This window comes from Notamacropus eugenii, chromosome 3 (genome assembly GCF_028372415.1).
Source record: "Notamacropus eugenii isolate mMacEug1 chromosome 3, mMacEug1.pri_v2, whole genome shotgun sequence".
Taxonomy (NCBI): domain Eukaryota; kingdom Metazoa; phylum Chordata; class Mammalia; order Diprotodontia; family Macropodidae; genus Notamacropus; species Notamacropus eugenii.
This window is the reverse complement of record NC_092874.1, coordinates 81,771,507-81,793,243: the sequence shown is the minus strand read 5'-3', so window position 1 is coordinate 81,793,243 and position 21,737 is coordinate 81,771,507. Positions and strand designations below refer to the sequence as shown.

General features: G+C 34.7%; 1 protein-coding gene across 1 annotated transcript in view; it reads right to left on the bottom strand.

Annotated features, from left to right (window-relative positions):
- The window catches only part of ADARB2 (adenosine deaminase RNA specific B2 (inactive)), a 652,784-nt gene extending 631,273 nt beyond the window's left edge, over nt 1-21,511 (bottom strand). The window contains exon 1 of the mRNA XM_072652049.1: nt 21,039-21,511. Within this exon, the coding sequence (XP_072508150.1) occupies nt 21,039-21,138 (100 nt within the window). The 5' untranslated portion in view covers nt 21,139-21,511. The remainder of the gene's footprint in view (nt 1-21,038) is intronic.
- Nucleotides 21,512-21,737: the final 226 nt, after the last annotated feature.

The following is a 21,737-nucleotide window of genomic DNA, read 5'->3' as shown; positions in this document are numbered from 1 at the left end:
TAATTTCCATCCAGAAGAGAGTTTTCTCACTCTTGTTTAAGTTTCTCCACAAGTTACTTTCCTAGAAGTATCTGGAAGAGTTGGCACACATTTTGTGAATGGAAGGGTGAGAGTAAAAAAAAAAAATCATTATTTTAATCACTCATTTTTCCATGTTAATTAACTTTCTATTCTGTCTCAAGTAAATACTTCACGGATTGATTTATTTCTGCATGTTCTGTGTGTGCTAAAAAGGAGACTTGGCCTATATTTACGTAATTAGGATTACCTAAAAGGCCCTACCCTATTTATGATGATTCGGTGTCCCAGAATTGAGGAGAGACTCACGCAACAGCTAGAACTATGTGCTTTGAAGAATCAGGATTTTAGATGACATAAAGACCAATGGTAAGAAGTAGCATAGAATATATTACCAAGGAACTATATGATCAGAAAAATGTGATCAAGGCATGGAGGTGGAAGCAAGGAAAAACAGCTGGATGTCTCTTGTGCTTAGGGTTGGTACCCGTTAGATGTTCAAAAAATCTAGAAACGAAGACTTCCAACCAAGTGGGCAGATTGTCTGGAGAGGGATTTTTTGAGACCATGGGCAAGACTTGCACAGACTGGGAAGGCATGGTAGTTTGAGATTTGTGCTAGTAGATACAGTGATCATATTAATGAGATCATGAAGCCCTTGAAACAAATAGGAAATATTGTGATATGTTTATGAATGTAAGACTTGTAAATATATTCATTTTCTGTTTTTGTTAATAATGCTCAAACGATGTGATAAAGCACAACGTGCTTTTTCTAGATTGTCTACCAAAATACTCAAGGGCATATACACGCATCAACACCTATGAGGCAAACAGGGAGACAGGAATATTCTGACTTAATGGTAGAAAGAAACTACTAAAAACCCTTCTTGAATTCTGTACGAAGTAGTGTGCTTTTCAAGACAATATTTTAATATTCTTATTATTCTTCAAAGCACTTAAACCTGACTTTAAAATATCCATATTATTTTAATAAATATTGACCTGTTAAACATAATTGGAGATTTTCTATAATAAGTGAAAATTTTTCCCCCAAATCATTTATTTCTATTATGGAAATTTAAATGATTGACTTTTAACTATCATGATTTTTGTAAACCAGTTTTGAAGTTTAGAGTATTAGCAACATGTCAATTGTTTTTAAAAGCCTTGATCATACCTGCCATAGATATAGATGGAAATGAAAATTTCCTTTTTTTTGTCTTATTTGCCTAGAGATAAAGTTTTAGAATATTTCTAATATTTTCTTGACCATTCACTTAAATTTCTTCTTCACCTAAGACCAGATTATCTCATTCTCCTAGTATAATATAGAGAAACACTAGCTTCTTCTGTCAAAAAAAAAAAAAAAAAGGAACTTCCCAAATCTCCCACTTGTATTCCTGACTGTTTTAGGAAGGAAAGGAAGACATTAGTTGGTACCCCTTCTCCCCCTCCCTCCCATTCACCTGGAATCTTTTTGAATTGGATTCTAGCACTTAAAATGGTAAATATATTGTGGAAGAAATGACTGAATTTGTGTGAATACATATATATGGACTGGGGATTTACACAAACTGTTAAATAGAAGTTGATTATTCAATCATGACAAAAAAAAAAGAGATTAAATGAGCATGTAGGAGATTCAACAGCAAGTTAGTGAAATGTATTTACTTTATGGAAATGTTGAATTATTTCTATAGTCATGTTGCCATTCTGTGAAAAGAACCCTAACTTATACAAAGGGAAAAACAACATTTAGACCTGGGTTCAGAAGCCAGCTTTACTGCATACTAGCTGTGTGAATTTGAGTAAATTACTTAACTTCTAGAGGTCAGTTTCCTCATCTATAAAATGAGGTGGTTGGATTAGAGGTCCTCTAAGGTCTGTTTTAGCTACAAATCTGTCCTCGCATTTCTTTATTATTCCTCTATGGAAGGGATGGAGGAAGAGAGAGAAAAAGAGGAAGAGACAAAAGGAGAGGGGAAGAGGGAGAATGGGGGGGAGAGAGAGAGAGAGAGAGAGAGAGAGAGAGAGAGACAGAGAGACAGACAGACAGACAGACAGAGAGAGAGACAGAGACAGAGAGACAGAGAAAAGAAAGGGAAGAAAAAAGGAAAGATATAAATAAAAATTTGCTAAATATTTTGTATTTTCAGTAGGAAAATATTCCTATACCAATCTTTTCCTTCTATCCACCACTTTGAGAGTCATTATTTAAAGCAACTGATTTTGATTTATTTTAAGATTAAGTTTATAAATGCTGTGACTCTACCAGCTTCTAACTTCATCAGGGTACAGTAGAATGAGCTAACTACTGGCTTTGAAGTAAGAAGACTTAATCCAAATCCTTTCTTTGCCACTTTTCCCATCATGATCCTGAACAAGTCATTGGCATCTCCAGGGTTTGGTTTCCTCATCTCTAAAGCGAGGGGGCTTAGGGGAGTTGACCTCTCCAGAATCTATGACTCTGGGATTTATTGATTTAATCAATGATCTCTGATTGTATGCATCTCATTTCCCCTACTGTTTAATAAATGGTCTTTAGAGAATTACTGTGTCCAAACATCCATCACTGCACAGTCATGCCGGGGATCCACCTCTTTGAGGTTGGCTAGGCTGATCCTCAGACAAGAGGTACACAGTCTGCCACCAGTCCTGTAGCCTTTTCAGTAAATTATTAACATTAAAAAAAAAACAAAAACCTAAACCTTTTGTGTTACTTCCCTTCCCATATACATAATCACACAAATCCACATTCCTTCCACAACAAAATATTTACTATTTTAAATGGTAGTAGCCAATTCAAGAGTATTCCAGGTGAACTGGGAGGGTAACAGTTAATGTCCTCTGCCTAAAACAGTCAAGAACACTAGTGCCTTTTATTTATACATGGGAAGTTGGAACAATTTTAAGGTTGGTGTTTGAAAGGTATTAACAAAAATAGATGTCTGGGATCTTTGATATATGCTATTTATTAGAGTAGTGAGTAATAAGTGATTTTCCAATTGTGGTACACCAGGTAGACTTCTGAGTTTCAGCAGTCTAAATCTTGGGTTTTTCTTAGCTTAAAGGTTAAAACTAAAATCAGAACAGTACGTGAAACAAGACAATGAATTTTTTTATTGCTCTCGTATTTACTCTCACATGTACAATAACTTGACCACATTTATCCAATTTAGATACATCTATATTATAAGAAATTCAGATTGACTAATTATTTATATTCCAATGATTATCATTTGGTCTTCAAAATACATAGATTTTAAAAATATAATAGAATTAGAACATCATTATGAAACCTTTTAGATATTAAAATATTTCTATAAAGCTTTAAGTTTGGAAAGTACTTTACCTATTTGGTCCTCACAATAACAATCTAAGGTAGGTGTTATTATTATTCCCATTTTACAGATGAGGAAACTCAGGCTTAGAAATTAAGTGAGTTACATAGGGTCTCATAGCTAGTATGTGAGTGAGAACTCAAAACCAATTCTTCCTAACTTGGTGTCCATCACTCTAACTGCTATGCCATGATGCCTCTTAAAAGGAAGAAAATGGAGTTAATAAAAAGCAAAATACCACTTGTACAAAATAGAAGATAGGAACAAATTAATAAACATACCTTAACTTCTATTTAGGAGCTTTGGAATTCTTTAAACTTGAAACAAGCTTAGCAAAATATCACCCACAAAATTATCTACTACAATATTTAAACTATTATGATAATAGTGTAAGGAAAAGAGATAGATTATTAGAAAATATAATGGGAAGATGAATGAAAATGAATTAAGTTAATACCAAATGTTTGATTTTTAACATAAAGAGGGGTGGGTGGAGGAGCATTGTGTAAATGTGTGTGTGTGTGTGTGTGTGTGTGTGCATTTGTTCCTCCTTCATTGCTGAAGAAGACCATGCCATCAGAGAAATAATGACATGACTTGCGCTTGACTTTGTTTTGAGTGAGGGAGGTCTATGCAGGTCACCAGCCTCACTTCTCCAGAGCCATCTGAATCCAGTGACCAGATTTTCATCAGGATGACTGGAGATGACCCAGGATGAGTCAATTGGGGTTAAGTGACTTGCCCAAGGTCACACAGCTAGTGAGTGTCAAGTGTCTGAGGAGAAATTTGAACTCAGGTCCTCCTGACTGCTGCACTGGTGCTCTATCCATTGTACCATCTAGCTGCCCCTGTGTAAATGTACCAGAATAAGAAAGGCCAAACAAAATCTTCATGCCAGTGAAAAACCAGCCAGTACAAATACATGCGCCTCTGGGCTGGCCCTGCTTGCCACCTCCAGGCTTTGAACTTATCTTTATGTATTATGTTCTTCCATTAGAAAAAAACCTCCTGGAAGTCAAAGACTGTATTGTTGGCTTCTGTTTATATCTTTGATACTTAGCATAGTCCCTGGAACATAGCGAACATTGAAAAATTTCATGCTTTCCCTTTCACTCTGTCTCTGTCTCCTCCTTTGTCTGTCTCTGTGTCTGTCTGTCTCCTTCCTTCTCAGAAGTGCAACGAGTAGTGATCTGGAGTTAGAAAGATCTGAGTTCAAAACCTATCCTCAGACATTTGCTGGCTTTGCAACACTAGACAAGTCACTTAACTTATCTGCCCCAGTTTCCTTAACTTATCTGCCTCTGTAAACGAAGAATAATAAGGGCACCTATCTCCAGAAATTGCTGTGGGGATAGAATGGGATGATATTTGTAGAGTACTTTGAAAACCTTAAAGTACCATACAAACTCTAGCTATAATTATAATTATTATATCATCATCATCATTCTTACTCTAAACCTATCACTCTTTCCATTGTAATAATAAGCTCATTTTAAAGAAAAAGAAAGAGATATGTAATAATAAAGACAAAATTCCTACAGAAAGTAGTGCATGGTTTTTAAACATATATTTAAAAATAGTAAGCTAAGTTACTTATGACATTTCTATTTCCAAAATCCTCAAAGCTTCTTGAACATTCTAGCTTTGCTACGGGCATAATTTAGACAGTAAATACTCATCATACATTATATATAATATTAATTATAAATAAGAAAGCAAAAGCATAGTTTTAACCTTGAAACAAAACACTGCCTGCATGGTCTTGGGCAAGTCACTTAAGTGCTTGAGATATTTAATGGTTTCTTCTATAAAATGAGAGCCTGAACTAGGAGAGCAGCTAGGTGGTGCAGTGGATAGAGCACCAGTGCAGCAGTCAGGAGGACCTGCGTTCAAATCTCACCTCAGACACTTGACACTCACTAGATGTGTGACCTTGGGCAAGTCACTTAACCCCAACTGCCTCATTCTGGGTCATCTCCAGTCATCCTGATGAATAAATATCTGGTCACTGGATTCAGATAACTCTGGAGCACAAGTGAGGCTGGTGGCCTGCACAGCCCTCCCTCACTCAAAAAAAAAACCAAACCAAAACCAAAGTCAAGTGCAAGTCATGTCATTATTTCTCTGATGGCATGGTCTTCTTCTGCAATGAACACACATGTCTGAACAAGAGTGAGATGTTCTCTTTAGTCCCATCTAATTCAAAAATGCTACAATTCTAATGCTCCTACCACATCATTATGTAATAGATTTCTTTTTATGTAAAGAGTACCTAAGTCTGCAAAGTACATTTGGAGTCAGAAGACTTAGATTCAAGTTTTAGCTTTCCCTCTGTCTCCTACTATCTTTATCTTCTATCAAGGTTCAGGGGCTACTTCCTACAGGAGGCTTCCTCTCATTCTCGTACTGAGAACCACTAAGAAATTTGTAAAGTCATTATCACAAAAAATATTTTGTTAATCCATAAAATAAAATGCATAGAATTACAAAAGGAAGCTAAAGGTTTGTGAAAAGAAAGATGAATTTTTTTTTCCAATCCAAATTCATGGACCCCTTAGTATCTATCCACCGGCCAGTTAAGAGATCCATGGATGCCCTGCTATGTCGATATGATTTTCATCATTGCTATTTTTATTACATCTTTTCAGGAGTGGAAAGAAAATGAAAAGTAAAGAGCAAATGACACTGAAAATCTTCTTACATGATCACATTTTAAAACAAAACTTACCCAAAAACAATCCAGAAAAAAAAATTCCTAGGGATTAGTTCATCAAATCCAAGGCCTATCAAATCCCAAGCATATACTCAACTTGCCAGAAAAACTATCAAAATAATTGTCTGAGCTTTTCATCTGATGAATATGCTTTTAAGTGACATAAACAGAATTATAATTTAATCTACATTATTTTATAAAAAAGGTTTCTGAGAGCTGTTTTAGGGAAATGCACATAATACGTTGATCCACATTTGATAGAAATGATGCTCTTTGGAAATGAATCAGATGAATCCTTTAACAGGCATATTGTAATATGGCTGCATTATGGTTGGTCTTAAAGTATAATTCAGTTTACAGAATTTTTCTTCAAAAGTACATATAATATGCAATGAAGCTTTATTGCTTTGGATATCTGCCATATCAAATTATGACATTTTAAAATAAAATACCTGAGGTTACTAAAGATTCCTTTGATATCTCTTATTGTACATTTGTAGAAGACTGAGAACATGGGAGAGTCATTCAGCCAGCTTTTATTAAGCTATGTGCCAAACACTGTGCTAAGCACAGAAGGGAAAACAAAGAGACAAACAATGCTTATGTTTACCGTAAAATATCTACGTTACTGTCTTGCTGCATTGTATTACAGTATTTAAACATAGATATTTCCTTTATGATACTGAGAAATTAGTACTAATATCTTCACATTTACATGGTCAGTATGTTGTAAAAGCCCCAGAGTTACGAAGATTTGCCAGTGATTCATACTGTTTGACCTTTACCCTGAAATCACAGGTTTGGATAAATGATAAATGTGTGTATAACGTGTGTGTGTGTGTGTGTGTGTGTGTGTGTACACATACCTTTCTATATACACATACTTATATATGTATGTATGTATAAATAGACATAAAGATATACATATACAATTACACACATATGTATGAGAAAACTCATTTGTAAACTTGATTACATAATTAGTGTTTGAACTATAATCTGAAGCCATGGTGAGTTCAAGCCAACTCTTACCACGATATCGTGCTGTATCTTACATATCAACATTAAGCAATTTTGTGCAAGTTATACCAAATATCATAAAAACCATTTATGTAAAAGTCTTTCACTGACAAGATGACTCTAGCAGAAGCAGTGTGAGCCTTTTCAAATAGGCAAAACCTCTGAAGGCTTTCTTTTTTTTTTTGACCAGGGATATGGGTTTAAGGGCAGAATAAAGTCAGGGGTAGGACATGCTTTTTTTTGGTAGGTCATTTTGGCTTTATTGTCTCTTGTTTCAGTGATGGGTAATCTGCCACAATCCTGGCAAAGCTTCTGCCTCTCTGGGCAGTGAGGGAAAGCTTTGGATGAGTGATAAAAGAAGTCTAGAGGTCTCAAATCTAAAGTGGGATGTTCTAAATTCTCAAGACTTTGCTTCATAGAATGTCGAAAAAAGAAAACAAAAATCTTGAAGAAAAGAAAGTTTTCCTCAATTTTCTTGTTTAATGTGGATGATTCCTTTACCGTTATTAAGACAGTATTTTATAGTTGTGCTTCTGCGATGAATGTCATACTGGTAGAATCTAGTGTTAGAGAATCTTGTAATTTTCAAGTCCTTGATGAGACTTTGCATATTAGGGTCCCACAGCCCATACTAATTTTGCTCTGTTGATGTGAGCATGTTCAGTTTTGTTGGAAAAATCTCTTTTAGCAATTATGTTTACAAGTTCTTGCTCCTTTATCTATTATTCTACTGAATATAGTGCTATATAAGCAATATTTGCATAGGTATTGTAGCTTGTCAGAAGCATATTAAATATTAAAATATCTTAAAAATGCTACATACTTATATACTTCAGGATGGAGGTGTTGAGTTATTCCTAGTTGGAGACAAACTGATAATACCTATGGTAATTCACAGAGAATGGAATTGCTTTGGAGGTTATAGCTGTTGGCCAGGAAGATGCAACTCAACATTGACTTACACTTTGATATCTAATTTTCTTTATTATCTCATTCATATGAGTACTCTATCCATCCATATATACATTCTACACATTCAGTCTTCTCTTGTGTACTTCTTTTTGTCTATGTTCCACATAGTATCTAAACTACACACCATTAACACAAAAGGAACAGGTAAATCCAGTGATAGGAGTATTTACTTTGTCATCACTACTTTTAGTTACATGAAACATTTTCTTGGTCCCAACACTGGGCCCTTGTCCCATTGTAGCTATTGTCCTTTACAAAGAAGTGTTTTTGTCCTATAGAAGATAAAGTAGCAATATTCTAATTGAATTAATTTTGACCATAACATAACATTTTTGCCATCTTCTAAGTTTTCAAGATTTTGGATATAAATTTACCATCTGGAAAGTCAGAATATCACTATGTGAACTGTTACTTGATCAATTCAATTTTTCGCTTTATAATTAGTTTGCTAAAGGCATTTTGTTCTGTTGTAAAATTTGTGTGTAATTTATTTGGCTTTTGCTGACAGTTACTGGAATTATAAGAAAATAAACCAAACTTCTCATTCATTAAAAAAATGACAATATTTTATTAAGTGTTCTGGTCCACATCATCTCACTTTTACCTGGTTAAAGTGTATCTTGCCTAGTCTCTGGAAATTCCATTTATGAGAGTCCCTTGTGGTGGAGTAGATGAAGAAATTCCTTAAAAAGTCAGGAAGATCTGGTTTCAGATCTCTCTTTTACACGTTAGCTATATGACCACGAACAGAATTATTTACTTCCTCCATGGTTAAGTAAAAATTAAACTAAACCATTCTCTAAAACTAAAAATTACAGATGACGCATAGTTTTTTTGTAGAGGGAACTCTCCACACAAATCATATTACAGACATAGACGTGGATCAACCAAACAACGATCTTCCATACGCTTCATTAATATTTGGATCTCCAGAGTCACATTCCAAAATGCTGAAGTAGTACTTAGCTAACTGAATGGGAAGATCAAACACCAAGTATGGTGCCAATAATCTAGGAGAGAAGAGAGGAGAAAGACTTTCCATAAACTATAAGAGTTTACCTTTATAATTAAGGATTAGTGCATTGAATATCAAAATGTCTCTACTGACCTTCCCTAGATGGTATCAGTTTATAGAATCAAAGACATACAGAAGGAAGTATGGGAAGCTATCTAATATCTTCATATATCCAGTCAATTGCAGATCGGTATCCATCCTGTTTTAGAAGCCCTCCAAGACAGGGGTTCTATCCCTATACTGAAAAAATAAAGTAGAAATATCAAGCAATATTTCTTCAAGGATGCTAGTAATTTAAATTATATCATTTGGTTGGACTTCACTTTAGTTATTACACAGAAACATCCTTGTCCTTTTTAGAGACCAAAAAAAGAATTTTAAAAGACCTCACATAGGAGGTGAGAATGGAAGTTTTCAGAGGGATATAAAATCATAGTACTTGAATACTTAGGAAGAGTAACAGGACTTATGACACTGGATTCTTTGGGAAAGAGTGAGATCTATTTTAGAGGTATAGGAGACCCAAGGCAAATTTCTCACCGTTAATGAAAACTGATCTTAATACCAGCTCATTCCACTAATTAGAGGCATTTTTTTTTTTAATGGAAAGTTAGCCTACAAGTACTAACTCATACCCTGACCAATTCAAGCTGTTTTTGATTTGTTTGGTTTAGGTGTGTTCTTTATTATAATAAAGACTGGGGTGGGGGAGGGGGGAGAGTTTGATTATTGTTTACAGACTTTCTGAAGACAGGAACTATGCAAAATGCTTCCTTGGCAACTTTTAAAAATGAACTAAAGAGATAGGACAGTTTTCTCTAAATTTGCTAATAGGATATTTTAGAAGGTCTTTCATTGTTGTCTTTGGCCCTTATCTTTGATTAAGATAAGAGGAATCAAGGCCTTAGTGGACAGGGTTCTAGCCTTGGAGTTAAGAAGACCAGAGCTTGAGTCCTGATTCAGAATCATACAAGTCACTGAAATTCTATTTCCACTCCCCCATTCCCCAAACAACTCTCCAATACTATAAATTTTAGAAAAATTGCTTATGAACATCAGGAGAAAAACTTTCCACATGTGTAGCTTCCTATATTGATGAAATGACAGGTCTGGACTTCCCACTCACCTACATTCCCTCCCTAACCTCTCCCCAAAAAACCCTCAATAACTTAGATCAACATTGCTTTCTAGGAGAATATAGTCTAAACCAAACAAGGTGGTTAGAAATGCCAGTTAGAAAAAAAAAAAAACATTGTGAGATAATAGTCAAAGGAAAATTAATAGATTACATGTACCTACCATGGTGTTGTTTAATTTCTGTTCTATAAAAAATAGATTTTAGAAGAAATCTTAGAAGTCATCTAATTCAAACTACTGGTTTTATACAAAGTAAAATGTGGGCCAGAGAGGCTAACATGTAGCCCCATGCCTCCAGACTGAAATGTTTCCCCAACATAATCTCACTGTTTTTGAACTGAGATGGTAAACAAAATATTTTGTACATTTCTTTTCACCAACCTACACATCTTGCTGTTGCCGAATTGTTACATGTGTATCAATCAATAAGTGCCTCCTAGGTACCAGATACTATGCTAGGTGCTGGGGATACAAATACAAAGAATGAAGCCATCCCTCTTCTTGAGGTTACATCTAATAGAAGAGACAAAAAAAGAACATAAATATTAAAAAGTTAAATGCAAGGCAATGAGTGAGTGAAGGCACTAGCCACTGTGGAGGCTATAGATGGCTTGGAGCTTCCCCTTGAAAGCAAAGCAGAATTTTTTGAGGAAGATGTGAAGGATCCTTCAAGAATGAGAGATGGCGATTCAAAGGCACAGGGAAGGATTTTGGGGTGACCCTTGTAAAGAACAGAGAGGTCAGTTTGGCCGGATTGTTGACTGAGGGAAGGGGCATAAGGCATGATGAGGCTGGGAAGATATTTATGATTATGTGGATAAGTTTTATCTCCCAAACATGATTTAATTTCTGTTTTATAAATGCTTACTCTATGATCAGTACAATCCTGGGAGTACAGTCCTAGGAGGTTAAATAAGAAATCTGTTAACGGAGTTCCTGTCCTTGAGGAACTTATATCCTAATAAGAGAAGTAAAATTTAGACAAATGAAAGAATTAGAGAAGAGTATAGGAAAGTATGGGCAAGTGACAAGACCAGTGGTTGCGTTTTACCCATTCCATCCCTCCCAGTAACTGAGGCTGGGTATTGACTCCATATCTGAATTGACATTCACAAAATCTTTAAGGCAAAAGTTGCAAATAAAGAGTAGGATTTGAACTGGATAAGATGTAAATAATGTCAAAGCAGATTGTTTCTCTCCCCCACCCAAAGGAAAGCAACGTCCAAGTCCAGCCAGAATTTCCTTTGAAATTCTGTTTCTCTATCTTCTGTTTCTTCTGTTCTCTTGCTCTCCCCAGTCCTCTCCTTCCCTCTCTACATCCCTCTTTCTTTTCTCTTCTGTCCTCCATTTTTCCCTCCCTTCTGCCCCCTCATCTACTTCCTTTCCCTTTCCTCTCCATCTGCCCCAGTTATCTTCTCTCTAATCATATTGGCTTTGTTTTATTTTATTTTATTTTATTCTTCTGTCCACTGAAAGTTTTCCAAACTATTTGGGTTTCTCCTCCTTTATCCTAAAGCAAGTTAAATAGTTCAGTTTTTTAAGCTACCTTAAACAACAACAAAAACGCTATTAGTTTTCAAGAAACCCTGACTTGGGGAGACTGTAGAAGAAAGGATGCTTGGGTGGCTTTAAAAAATAAACAAAATAATGAACAAATAACTCCAACCATTTTCCTTGAAGACAAATATCAGAAACCCAAGTTGTATTCACTAGAAGTTAGCATTGTATCTACTGTAACAAGTTTTTTATTTTTAAAAATTATGTTTTGAAAGTCTCTTTTTAGGTATTATTCCATATTGTACTTAATACATTGTTCTAATTTTAAAACTTCAATAAAAACCCATGCACCTATGTATCTAATTTTTTGGGGTAGGTGTAGAGACCTGATTTTATCAGCTGATTTTATCAATTTATAGAACTCTCTATATGGAAACTCCCTTTCCTGATAAAATTCTGCAACTCATCTGTAACTTCATAGTCCTAGAGGTTCAGTAACTTGATGATGATAACACAGTTAGTATGTTAGACACAAGACTTGAACCCTAGTTTCCTTCGCTCCCAAGACAGCCTTATCCACTTGCCTCCTGAGTACAGAACAGTGAGATGAAATGAAACTGGAATCCATCTTCCTCATCCACACAATCTGTATTTGAACACTTAGCCAACTAGGCACCTGGATGAAAACATATGAACGCAAAAATGGCAATGAATTACATGTAGCACAGAGTCTACAAATTATAGATCTGGAATCATGACAATTTTTTTTTCCAAATGAAATTTGAATTAAAACAAAACAGTGATTACACAAAATTAGCAGAAGACTGGGAGGTTTTCAGACCCTTTAAATGAAAAACCTTACACTTCTAAATGTCTACTTAACAAGTCAATCTGCCTCAATTTCAGTTAATGTTGTGTGTACATTCTTCTTTAGCATCTGAGAAAGGAAAATGGTAAGAATGGTGAAGGAACACATTACCCACAGAGCTAAGCTATGCTTTTCCGCTTGACACTATTTTTCCTTAAGCATAGCACCTGTCAAAAGGATATCAAAGCTAGTCTATTTCCCATGTTGCTCTGTTTGGGTGTTATAAAAGCAAATTGTTTGTCCCATTATCTCTTCCTAAACCTGGAGCCATAAGCAGGTCATAGTTTCTAAATTATTTCTTATCAGTTTGAGGTGTAGGGTGGTGTAGGGTGATTTGAATCCTTTATTTCTCTCTGCCCCATATGTTCTGGAGAGCTAGTCACTGCCAGCTTGAATGTGGGTACCCTGATGAATAGACTAGGAGCATTTCAGTGGCAATATTTATATTTCGAGTTGGACCAGAGCAAAACAGTTTTCATGTGCATTGTTAACAGAAGTGCATTTCACAGCTTTTCACTATCTCAGAAAAAGGGAAAGATATTATTTTATAATAATCACAGAGGAAAAGAAAAAAAAAAAGTTGTCTTTCAGGACCACACCAAGAGGATAGAATCTGAGCTTGCATGCGTTTTGTTTTGCAGTATCTTGGCCCAAGAACTGTTTGGTATAAAGTGAGAGGATATTTCTTTTAAGGACACATCTATTTTCACAGCGGCAAACCAAAACCATGTATGGCATCTGCTGTAGATAGGGATGAGTGAGCCCAACCAGATTCAGGGTTGAGAGGAGGTCACAAGTATTTTTCTGTTTTGTTTTTTTTTTCTTCAGTGTTTGTCAAATTTGCATTTTCCCAAGTTGCTGTTCCAATTATCTGATGCAGTTTTTATTTTAGGGGGAAAAAACTGCGAACCTTTGATTGATTCAGATTAATAAAAATAGGCTTTTGATAGAGTTGCGTCATGCCTAGGAAAACCTTCTTAGTTTAAAAAGCCTCTTCCTTAAAAAAGAAATGTCACAGTTTTGCCTAACAAGAAGGGATTTGTGTTTTGTTGACATTTTGAACCAGTGCAGTTGGATTCTAGATTCAGAAAATGGTTTTGCCTCAGTTCTGCTTGATGTACTTTATTTGAGAAGGCAAAGAAAGCATTAGAAAATGATAAATAAGATTTTCTCTCAATCAGCCACTGGAAGTAAGAGTCACAAATAAATGGTGGGGTAAGATTATTTTAAATCTATAAAGTTTGCAACAGTGAGTTGCACTAAGGAGAGGATTTGCAGTTAAGATATTTAAAGGAATCATTTATGCTTTTTGCAGACAAGAAATAAACTGAAAAAGCATGTGAAAATCTAATTATGGCATTCATGATATTACAATAATGACCGCTGTGGCAGATGTTTCTTTTTTCTTCTGTATAATAGGAGGTTTTCTTTTTTGAAGTATATTATTATGCTATTATGCTAAGTGGCAAAACAAAAATGTAGAAAACACCTCTGATCTACTTTATAAGAGGAAATATAATTTTTAAAACTGGATATTAGTTTGCTAATTAGTTAAAGCTCCCTGGCTTGATGCATAGCATAAAATCAAGTTCAAGTTAAAGGTACAATATGAATGAGAAGTTGTTTATTTAAAAAATTATCTCATTTTGGCTTCATATCTGCAGTGCTAGATTTCTGTTTAAAGCAAGCCGTTCAATAAAATCCATGGAAGGTTTTGATCACATTAGCTGTAAAAAAGTAGATGGACTTTCTTGATGGAAATTTTGTCCACCTTGAATATTCATGTTTTTGTTGAATTAGCAGTTACACAAACATGACTGCCCTAATTGCTTTCTCTGCCATGGAAATAGCTCAATGAAATCACCTTCAGTCTTTCAGGCTTAGATGTGCACAAGTGGCAAATCTTTGAAATCCCAGCCCCAAATAAATGATCCTTCAAAAACGATTTCAGAGTTTTAGAACCAATCACATGAGTATCTTCCATGAAGAGTCAAAATAAAACAGGTTTTATGTAAGCATATTTTTACATACTCACATCTGCATGCATTTATATGTTTAATATTTTGAGTTTGTGTAATACTTTTCTTAATGTAAAGGGAGATGCATTTCATTCGTTTGCTTTTTTTTGATAACATCATATCAACTATCAGTAGTTATATCATTCAAAAAAATTTTAATGTGAATTAACATGCATTTATGGATAACACACAAAAGAAACATTTCTGATTCTACATTTAAAGGATAAAATTGAGGATTTGTTTTGTTACTAAGTACTTTGCATTTTGGATCGGAATATAAAATGGGCAGATTCAGAAATGGTAACATGAAGGAATTGTACTCTAAGAAATATTTAACTTTCTAATATTTATTGTTTCATCGGCAAAGTACTATTGTGTTTGCAAATAACCAAATGACATTTCTGACAAATAATGCTTTTGTTGGTCTTGTTTTTTTTGATAGAAGCAAACATGCCAATTCCAGTGTCACTAGGTATGCATTCAGGGGACGTTATCTGGCTCATTTGTAAATTAGCAAAGGATAGTTCTAGGTTCCAATCTCAGGACTGCACTATCAGTACTTAAAAGATAAACTTATTCTAAATATGTAAGCCACTGTATTTGGATGTTTTGAGGTAGAAGTACTAAGGAGTTTAATTTCTAATTTTTAACCTGAGAACAAAGATTATTTGATAACAAAATAAAAATGTAATTATTTATAAACAGATAATAGTTATGGCTAAAATTATGAAAAATAAAAGGTACTTTTTCAAATGCTAAAAAGTACTTTAAAAAGTTTAGATATCTCTACCTTTCCATCTATCTCCTATCTATTTACAGCTATTGTTGGAAACTGTGTTATTTTAATTAAAGAATTATTTTTGTGTGATTTTATGTGGACTGACATGAATTTAACTACACAGCATATCCCTGACAAAATCTATAAATTTCCGTATTCAAGAAAATATTGCCAAAGGTAGAAATAATTTAGATTCAACACACTTGATAATTCTATACGATATTGAACAGGAGTGTTCTGAGAGTTCTAATTAGTGGACATTATTTACAGATTTCTATTGCTATTTCTTGTTCATATCATATGCAAATCTAAGAAGTAGTGAGACTGAGCAAATCATACAAAAACTTCAATGCTTTTCTTATTTCACTAGGTGATTTCAGGTTTCCTCAAATTTTCCCCATTTACTTTATCAGTCTGGAAAAGGGTTCTCATAAAGTGGATTAAGATTCTCTAGCTTTTAAATAACATGTAGAATTTTAGATATTTCTAAATCTGCTAAAAAAAAACTTTTTGGGTAAAAATCTACTTATTTTTAATTTAGGAAGGTCTAATTTTAAATAGCTTATAGTCAAACAGAAGGATGATTTATTTCCTGCTTGTAGAAAGAGATCTAAAATGTTGATACCCAAGACAAAATGCTGATCTTAAGTTCCTAGTAGTTCAAAAAAATAGGTGCGGGGCAAACTTGCATATCACTTAAATGTACCACCTGACTTAATAACTAACTGTATGTTGCAAATTTGGAGTTAATTGAATATTGCATGTTTTAATCACAGAGAAAATAATTTTCCTAAATCGCATGAAAACCAACTATTTTGTCATCCCAGTCTTTCATACATGCTGTTGCTAGGAAGACCATCATAACCTCATCCTCTACTATTCAGATATAGCCTCATGAATCCAATATTTTTATTCTATATTTAAATTCAGTCATCGTAGCTAATGCCCTTGATGCAATCTCAAATTGCTGTCATTACACGGATCACTAAAAATTGGAAGTAATAATAAAACACAACAACAACAAAGGAAAAAACAGTTTTTAAAAAATTCCTCCAAAATTAGAGGATGGCTAAAGGTTTAAATCAATTACATTTTATCACCAAATCCAGTCCTTCCTCTTGAACTGTCAGAGAATAAGATAAGCAGAGAGCATCTTGAAACACGATGACACAAGGCTGTCGTGAGGAAGGAGTTGTGTCCCTGAACCAGCCAAGATGAAACACGTTCATTTATTACCTTGGCATTGAAAGAAGATGAAAAGCCACGGTAGCTTTCTACCTTCATCCTTACCACAATCTTTCTATTTCATTAATTTTTCATGGAATTTCATTTCACAATATTCTTGCCTCTGTCACCCATCTGCTCTCCTTATTTTGTTCATTTTATCAACTTTTTTTTCTATTAGCATCCTACAGCTTTGGAAACCTGTTCTGTTTCTCCATCACTGTCTCCTAGTTTGTCTTCTTTCATGTTTTTTTTCCACAGGTACTTGCATTAGTGTTTTCAAAATTCATTTTAATTTCCTAAAAGTACATTTGACCAGTACCTCTGAAGCAGCATGAAACCCCTTAGTTAGTTGCATTGCTGGCAAGTATTTCAAAGAAAGAAAAGTCACATGCAACTACTCGATTTCAATTACAGTAAGCAAGCAGATATTTATACCACATCCAAGATTGATCTTGAAGCCCTTCTTTTTAACTCTGAATTTATGATGATTGACAAATTAAAAACTCATCTTTTCCTCTGCGTTTCTCATGGTGCTATCTCAGTTTTTAATGTGTTTTCAACCATTTTGATGACAAAACAAACATTTTCTCTTTCCCCCATCCTCCATTCTTTTCCATTCTTACACTAGTTCATGCAAGAGAGAATCAAATCTAAATTAGAGAGGATATTTGAGTCTATCAAATGCCTTCTTTTGGTAAACAAATATATACAACAATTCTAGTAACAGGTATCATCCACTAATGAATGAAACGGATTTAATCATTCCAGAAAATACATTTCCATAAAGTTATCACAGGACAACAACAAATATTAATAATCAGAAAAGTGACTAATGGATAGCTCCTTGAAGAAGATGTGTGGTGGCACTGATATTCTGAATTTAATAGCTGAATCATAGCTGTTGCCATTTTGCACAAGTAGGTTAAAATGTTTCAACGAGGAGTTGAAGGCCCTACCTTACAGATGTTTACTTATTGGATCACTTAGTAAACAATTGTATATAGGTCCAATACAACCAAACAATTCAGCTTTAGCCCAGAACTATTTTCTAGGATATTTCTAACAAGTGGTCTAAAATAAGTGAAAACTCTGTACTCTCAGAGAGATCTGAACTATGTGGATATTTGGTGATATATAACTTAAAGTGAAATATCCCCCAAATCACAAGTATTTTTGTTTCTTTCTTGAAATCCTAAGAAGAGAGAAAAGGCAGAGTAAAGACTGAATTTAGTCCTTAGTGCATTGGGATATGAGCACCCTGTAATTCATGTAAGTTAAAAGTCTGCCTTCCTTTGTTCTTCCTACAGTTTTATTTCAATTTATTGTTTTTCTCTTATGGAAATTTCAAATTTTTACTTTTATTATTCAAACAAGGAATGACAGTTATCGATACAGTTATTTTTTAAGACAAAGTTTCAACTCCAAAATAAGATCATTTATTAAAGACAGTGATAACAAGCAAAGAGCATATTTTTTTAAAAGCAAAGTCTTATATATCCCTAAGAGTTAATAACTGAGTGGTCTGAAATTTATTTTTCCTAACTCAGCTTAAGATATATTAATTTTTTTTCTTTATTTCTTCCTAAGTGATGTGATGATTTGAAATGTAACTATTTCGAAGAAATCTTTATCACTTCCTATCATGTGGATTTATATATGTATATTTATATGCATGTATAATCATATTATATGTACACAGAACTTAATAATGAAGAGATACTTATATTATAGAGATGGGAAAGTGATAGTATCACCTATTAATGAGTGAAAAAATCGTTTAATTTTTTTCAAAGGATTTTTTAGTTTTTTGTACAATTGACATAAAAAAGAACCGCCTATTCAGGTAGTTCTATTTGTTCTACATGTGCTATTTCTTCAAACCAAAAACCATTATTTTTCAAAAGCAGTGATCAGTTTACTCAATACATAGGTCTATATAAAAATATTTCATAATGAGGTGAATTTTAGTGTTCATCAACAGGTATGATATTTTAATATTAGATAATTGTTAAAATTTAGGCTAAAAGGTAATTTACACTATGAGTCTAGGAATGGAATTTAATTTGAATATCCAGACAACCATTCTTCTTTATATGAGAAAAATCAAATGGCTAAAACAATTAGGCATTACAAACTCACATGTTCCACAGAAATGAAGGGAGATTTCCCTTCTCTACAGCATAGAATATTATTGTACTTCTCATTTCAAACTCTTAAGTATTTGCCTCTAATATCAGTTGATTTCCCCCCATAAAATACTTACTAGTATTATTCTGCCACACCACGATCCCTACAACAAAACACTACAGAAGATTTCAGCAAAAAACTCACCTATATGCAGAAACTACCCTCTACCTGACCACTTTTTCCTCTTGCATTATTGGCTAAGAATAAGAATAAGAATAAGATGGTAAGCAACATTTCTAGGCATATGCAAAAATTTTAAAGCATGGAAGCCTCTGTTATATGAAATTCTTTAACAACTATTGTTCTCATCACCAAGTTAATGGCAAATAAAAATTGTTCAAGTTCATATTTCCTTATCCCCCAAAGTAGGTTTCCTGAAATACAAATGTTTCCCAAGTGAAATTAAAAGAAATTACATTTTTAGAGGTGAAGTGGTAAAAGCTCCCTTTCAAATAAAATTATTTTTCTTTTAGATTTTGATTTAGTATGGCTATTTCAGACTTTTCTTAAAATATTTCTCATAAAATCAACTTAAATTTTTCTTAATGCAATGCACCAATTAGTATATATCCATGAAGACACATAAGAATGTAAACCTATAAGATTATGATTATTTCCTCTTTTGTAAGTTCCATCCAAGTCTACAAATCTTGTTTTACTCATGCTGATGTCACTCCTTGGTACTGTTGTCTTTGTAAAGGATATAAAAGTCTTTTTCAAAATGGAATATTCTAAATTGCCAAGTGACATTATCCAGCAACCATTTTTAACAACTCAAGGGTAGAAATAAGAGGTGCCAAATACTTTTTGCTTTGAAAGTGGAGAGTTTTTAAAGCCTTTTCAGAAAGTTATTCTGCTGTACTTATCACCATTGTTTTTGACATGCAGTCCTATTGAATGCTTGCCTGGGATGCTGACATTTGTGGTTTCAAACTGTATGGTTAATTTCATCACCAAAAGAGGCAAGAAGGGATTTGTGAGCTGTTAAAAAGCAGTTAGGTTGATGGTGTGACAGAAACTTGTTTTAGGCATTTGGAAGAATAAAAATTAGTAGTGACAAGGAATTTCCTATTCTGACTACATCTAATAATACATTCTCCATGAGCAGCTTTCAAATGGGGGGGGGAGGTGTGGCAGGGAGAGAATATTAGTTGTATCCTTTCTAGCATCAAAGTGGCTCATCTCTAAAGTCTTCAATTTCAAATTATGTGCACCAGTTCAACTTTTCTCTCTAGACTGACAATAAGCAACTGACAAGATCATGAGACCCTCTCTGTGGGAGAGAGTAGGGCACTCTTAGAAGAAGCTTTTCATCTGCCTATCCTGTGCTCACAGACTGCAATAGCATTCAAGAACATTGCTTCTTCTATTAGAGCAAATGTTAATTTGATATCAACATCCCTCTTTAGAAAAAGTGTGTGTCTGTTATGGCATTGACTAACTTTATGTACTTAAGCTCCAGAAATATTCATAAGGAGGAAGCCTCATGACAGTTTGCCAGCAGCAACCTGTCATCAAACTGATCCTTCCCTTCCCATTTACATCTTGCTTGGCCACTAATATGATGTTATGATTGTTTCTGTTTTTAATAGTAATCCCCACTAATGTCACCATCACCCCACGCAAAGAATTCCTTGTAGTTCTGGGTATTTTTAAATGAAGTGGCATGCTTCTAAGTGAAAACTATTAGACTGTTTAGGAGAAGCAATTGCCAGTGACTTGCCCGTTCCTTCCTCAAAGACAATTTGGATCCGCAAAGCTGACACTAAATTTCATTTCAGTGCTTTTACTGGGGATGGTTCAAGCTATTCTTTCATTAAGTACCATGTGATAATGTTACCTCTGACAGGGTCAAAAAGCACAAGCCTTCTACTATGGAGTTGGACTGCTGTACCTGGTCGAAGAAACGGATCCCTTTTTGTTAAAAGAAAGAAAAGCTTCTCCCTCATTCCTTCCCTATCTTCCCCCATCCTTACCTCTACCCTTTTAAAAACTGTCTCTTGTCAAAGAAGGCTTTTGCTTCCCCGGTTTGTCATATACATTCACAAAAAAAAATCCTTACACAAATTTTTAGCAATTTATGAAAGTATCTACACTCCTAAGTGATATTCGAGTTTCACATTCCTTTGGTTTCTAAAAGTGTAGCTTTTCCAAATTAAAGAGAAAAGGAGAACAGGGAAAGGGTTGAAGAAAGGGAAAGTAGAGAGGTTTTTTTTTTGTTGGGGGGGAAGAGATAGATGCTTACCTTTTCTCTTAGATCTTCTTCTCCTTCTCCTCTTAGACTTACATTTGAGTTGACTACTTAACCCTCCGGATCCTCTGTTGTTCCCCAAGACGGATGCCATGGCTGGGATTCAATAGACGGGAATGGAGACGAGTTCTTTCTTGGTAAATTTCACCTTTTTCTTGCTCTCGTAGCAGCTGCAGCTGCTGCCGCTTTGCAGATCAAGGAGCGGGCTCACTTTTGAGTACTGAGCCCGTTCTCTAATTGTTCTCTGTCACTTGTTTTCAGCTGGGCTGAGTGTCTCTGATCTCCTGGGCTGGCATGCTTAAATGCTCCGACAATGTCGTGAGAGCTATGTAAAGGTAGAGACTCAAACATCGGAAGAGCTCTGGGTAGCTCGGATTCTGTCTGCCTCCCTTTAGCAGGGCTGTAAATGCACGGCTTCTACTTTTTGCGCCTCTGTTAGTTGTTTGGCACCAGACACTTTGAAGCCAATCATGCAGGGAGCTTGTCTATTTGCTGCTGCAAAGTCTAATTAGATCCAATCACAACTGTCTCCTGGCTCTGACATCAGCACCACCAGCCCTTTCCATTCCCTGTCAGCTTGCAAACTCAGCTCCCATTTGGACTGACGGATATGCTTAGTACCTGATAGAAAGGAAAGGAGAACTGCACTGTAGGGAATAAAAAACATACTGCCAGTTTATCTGGGAGAAGCCT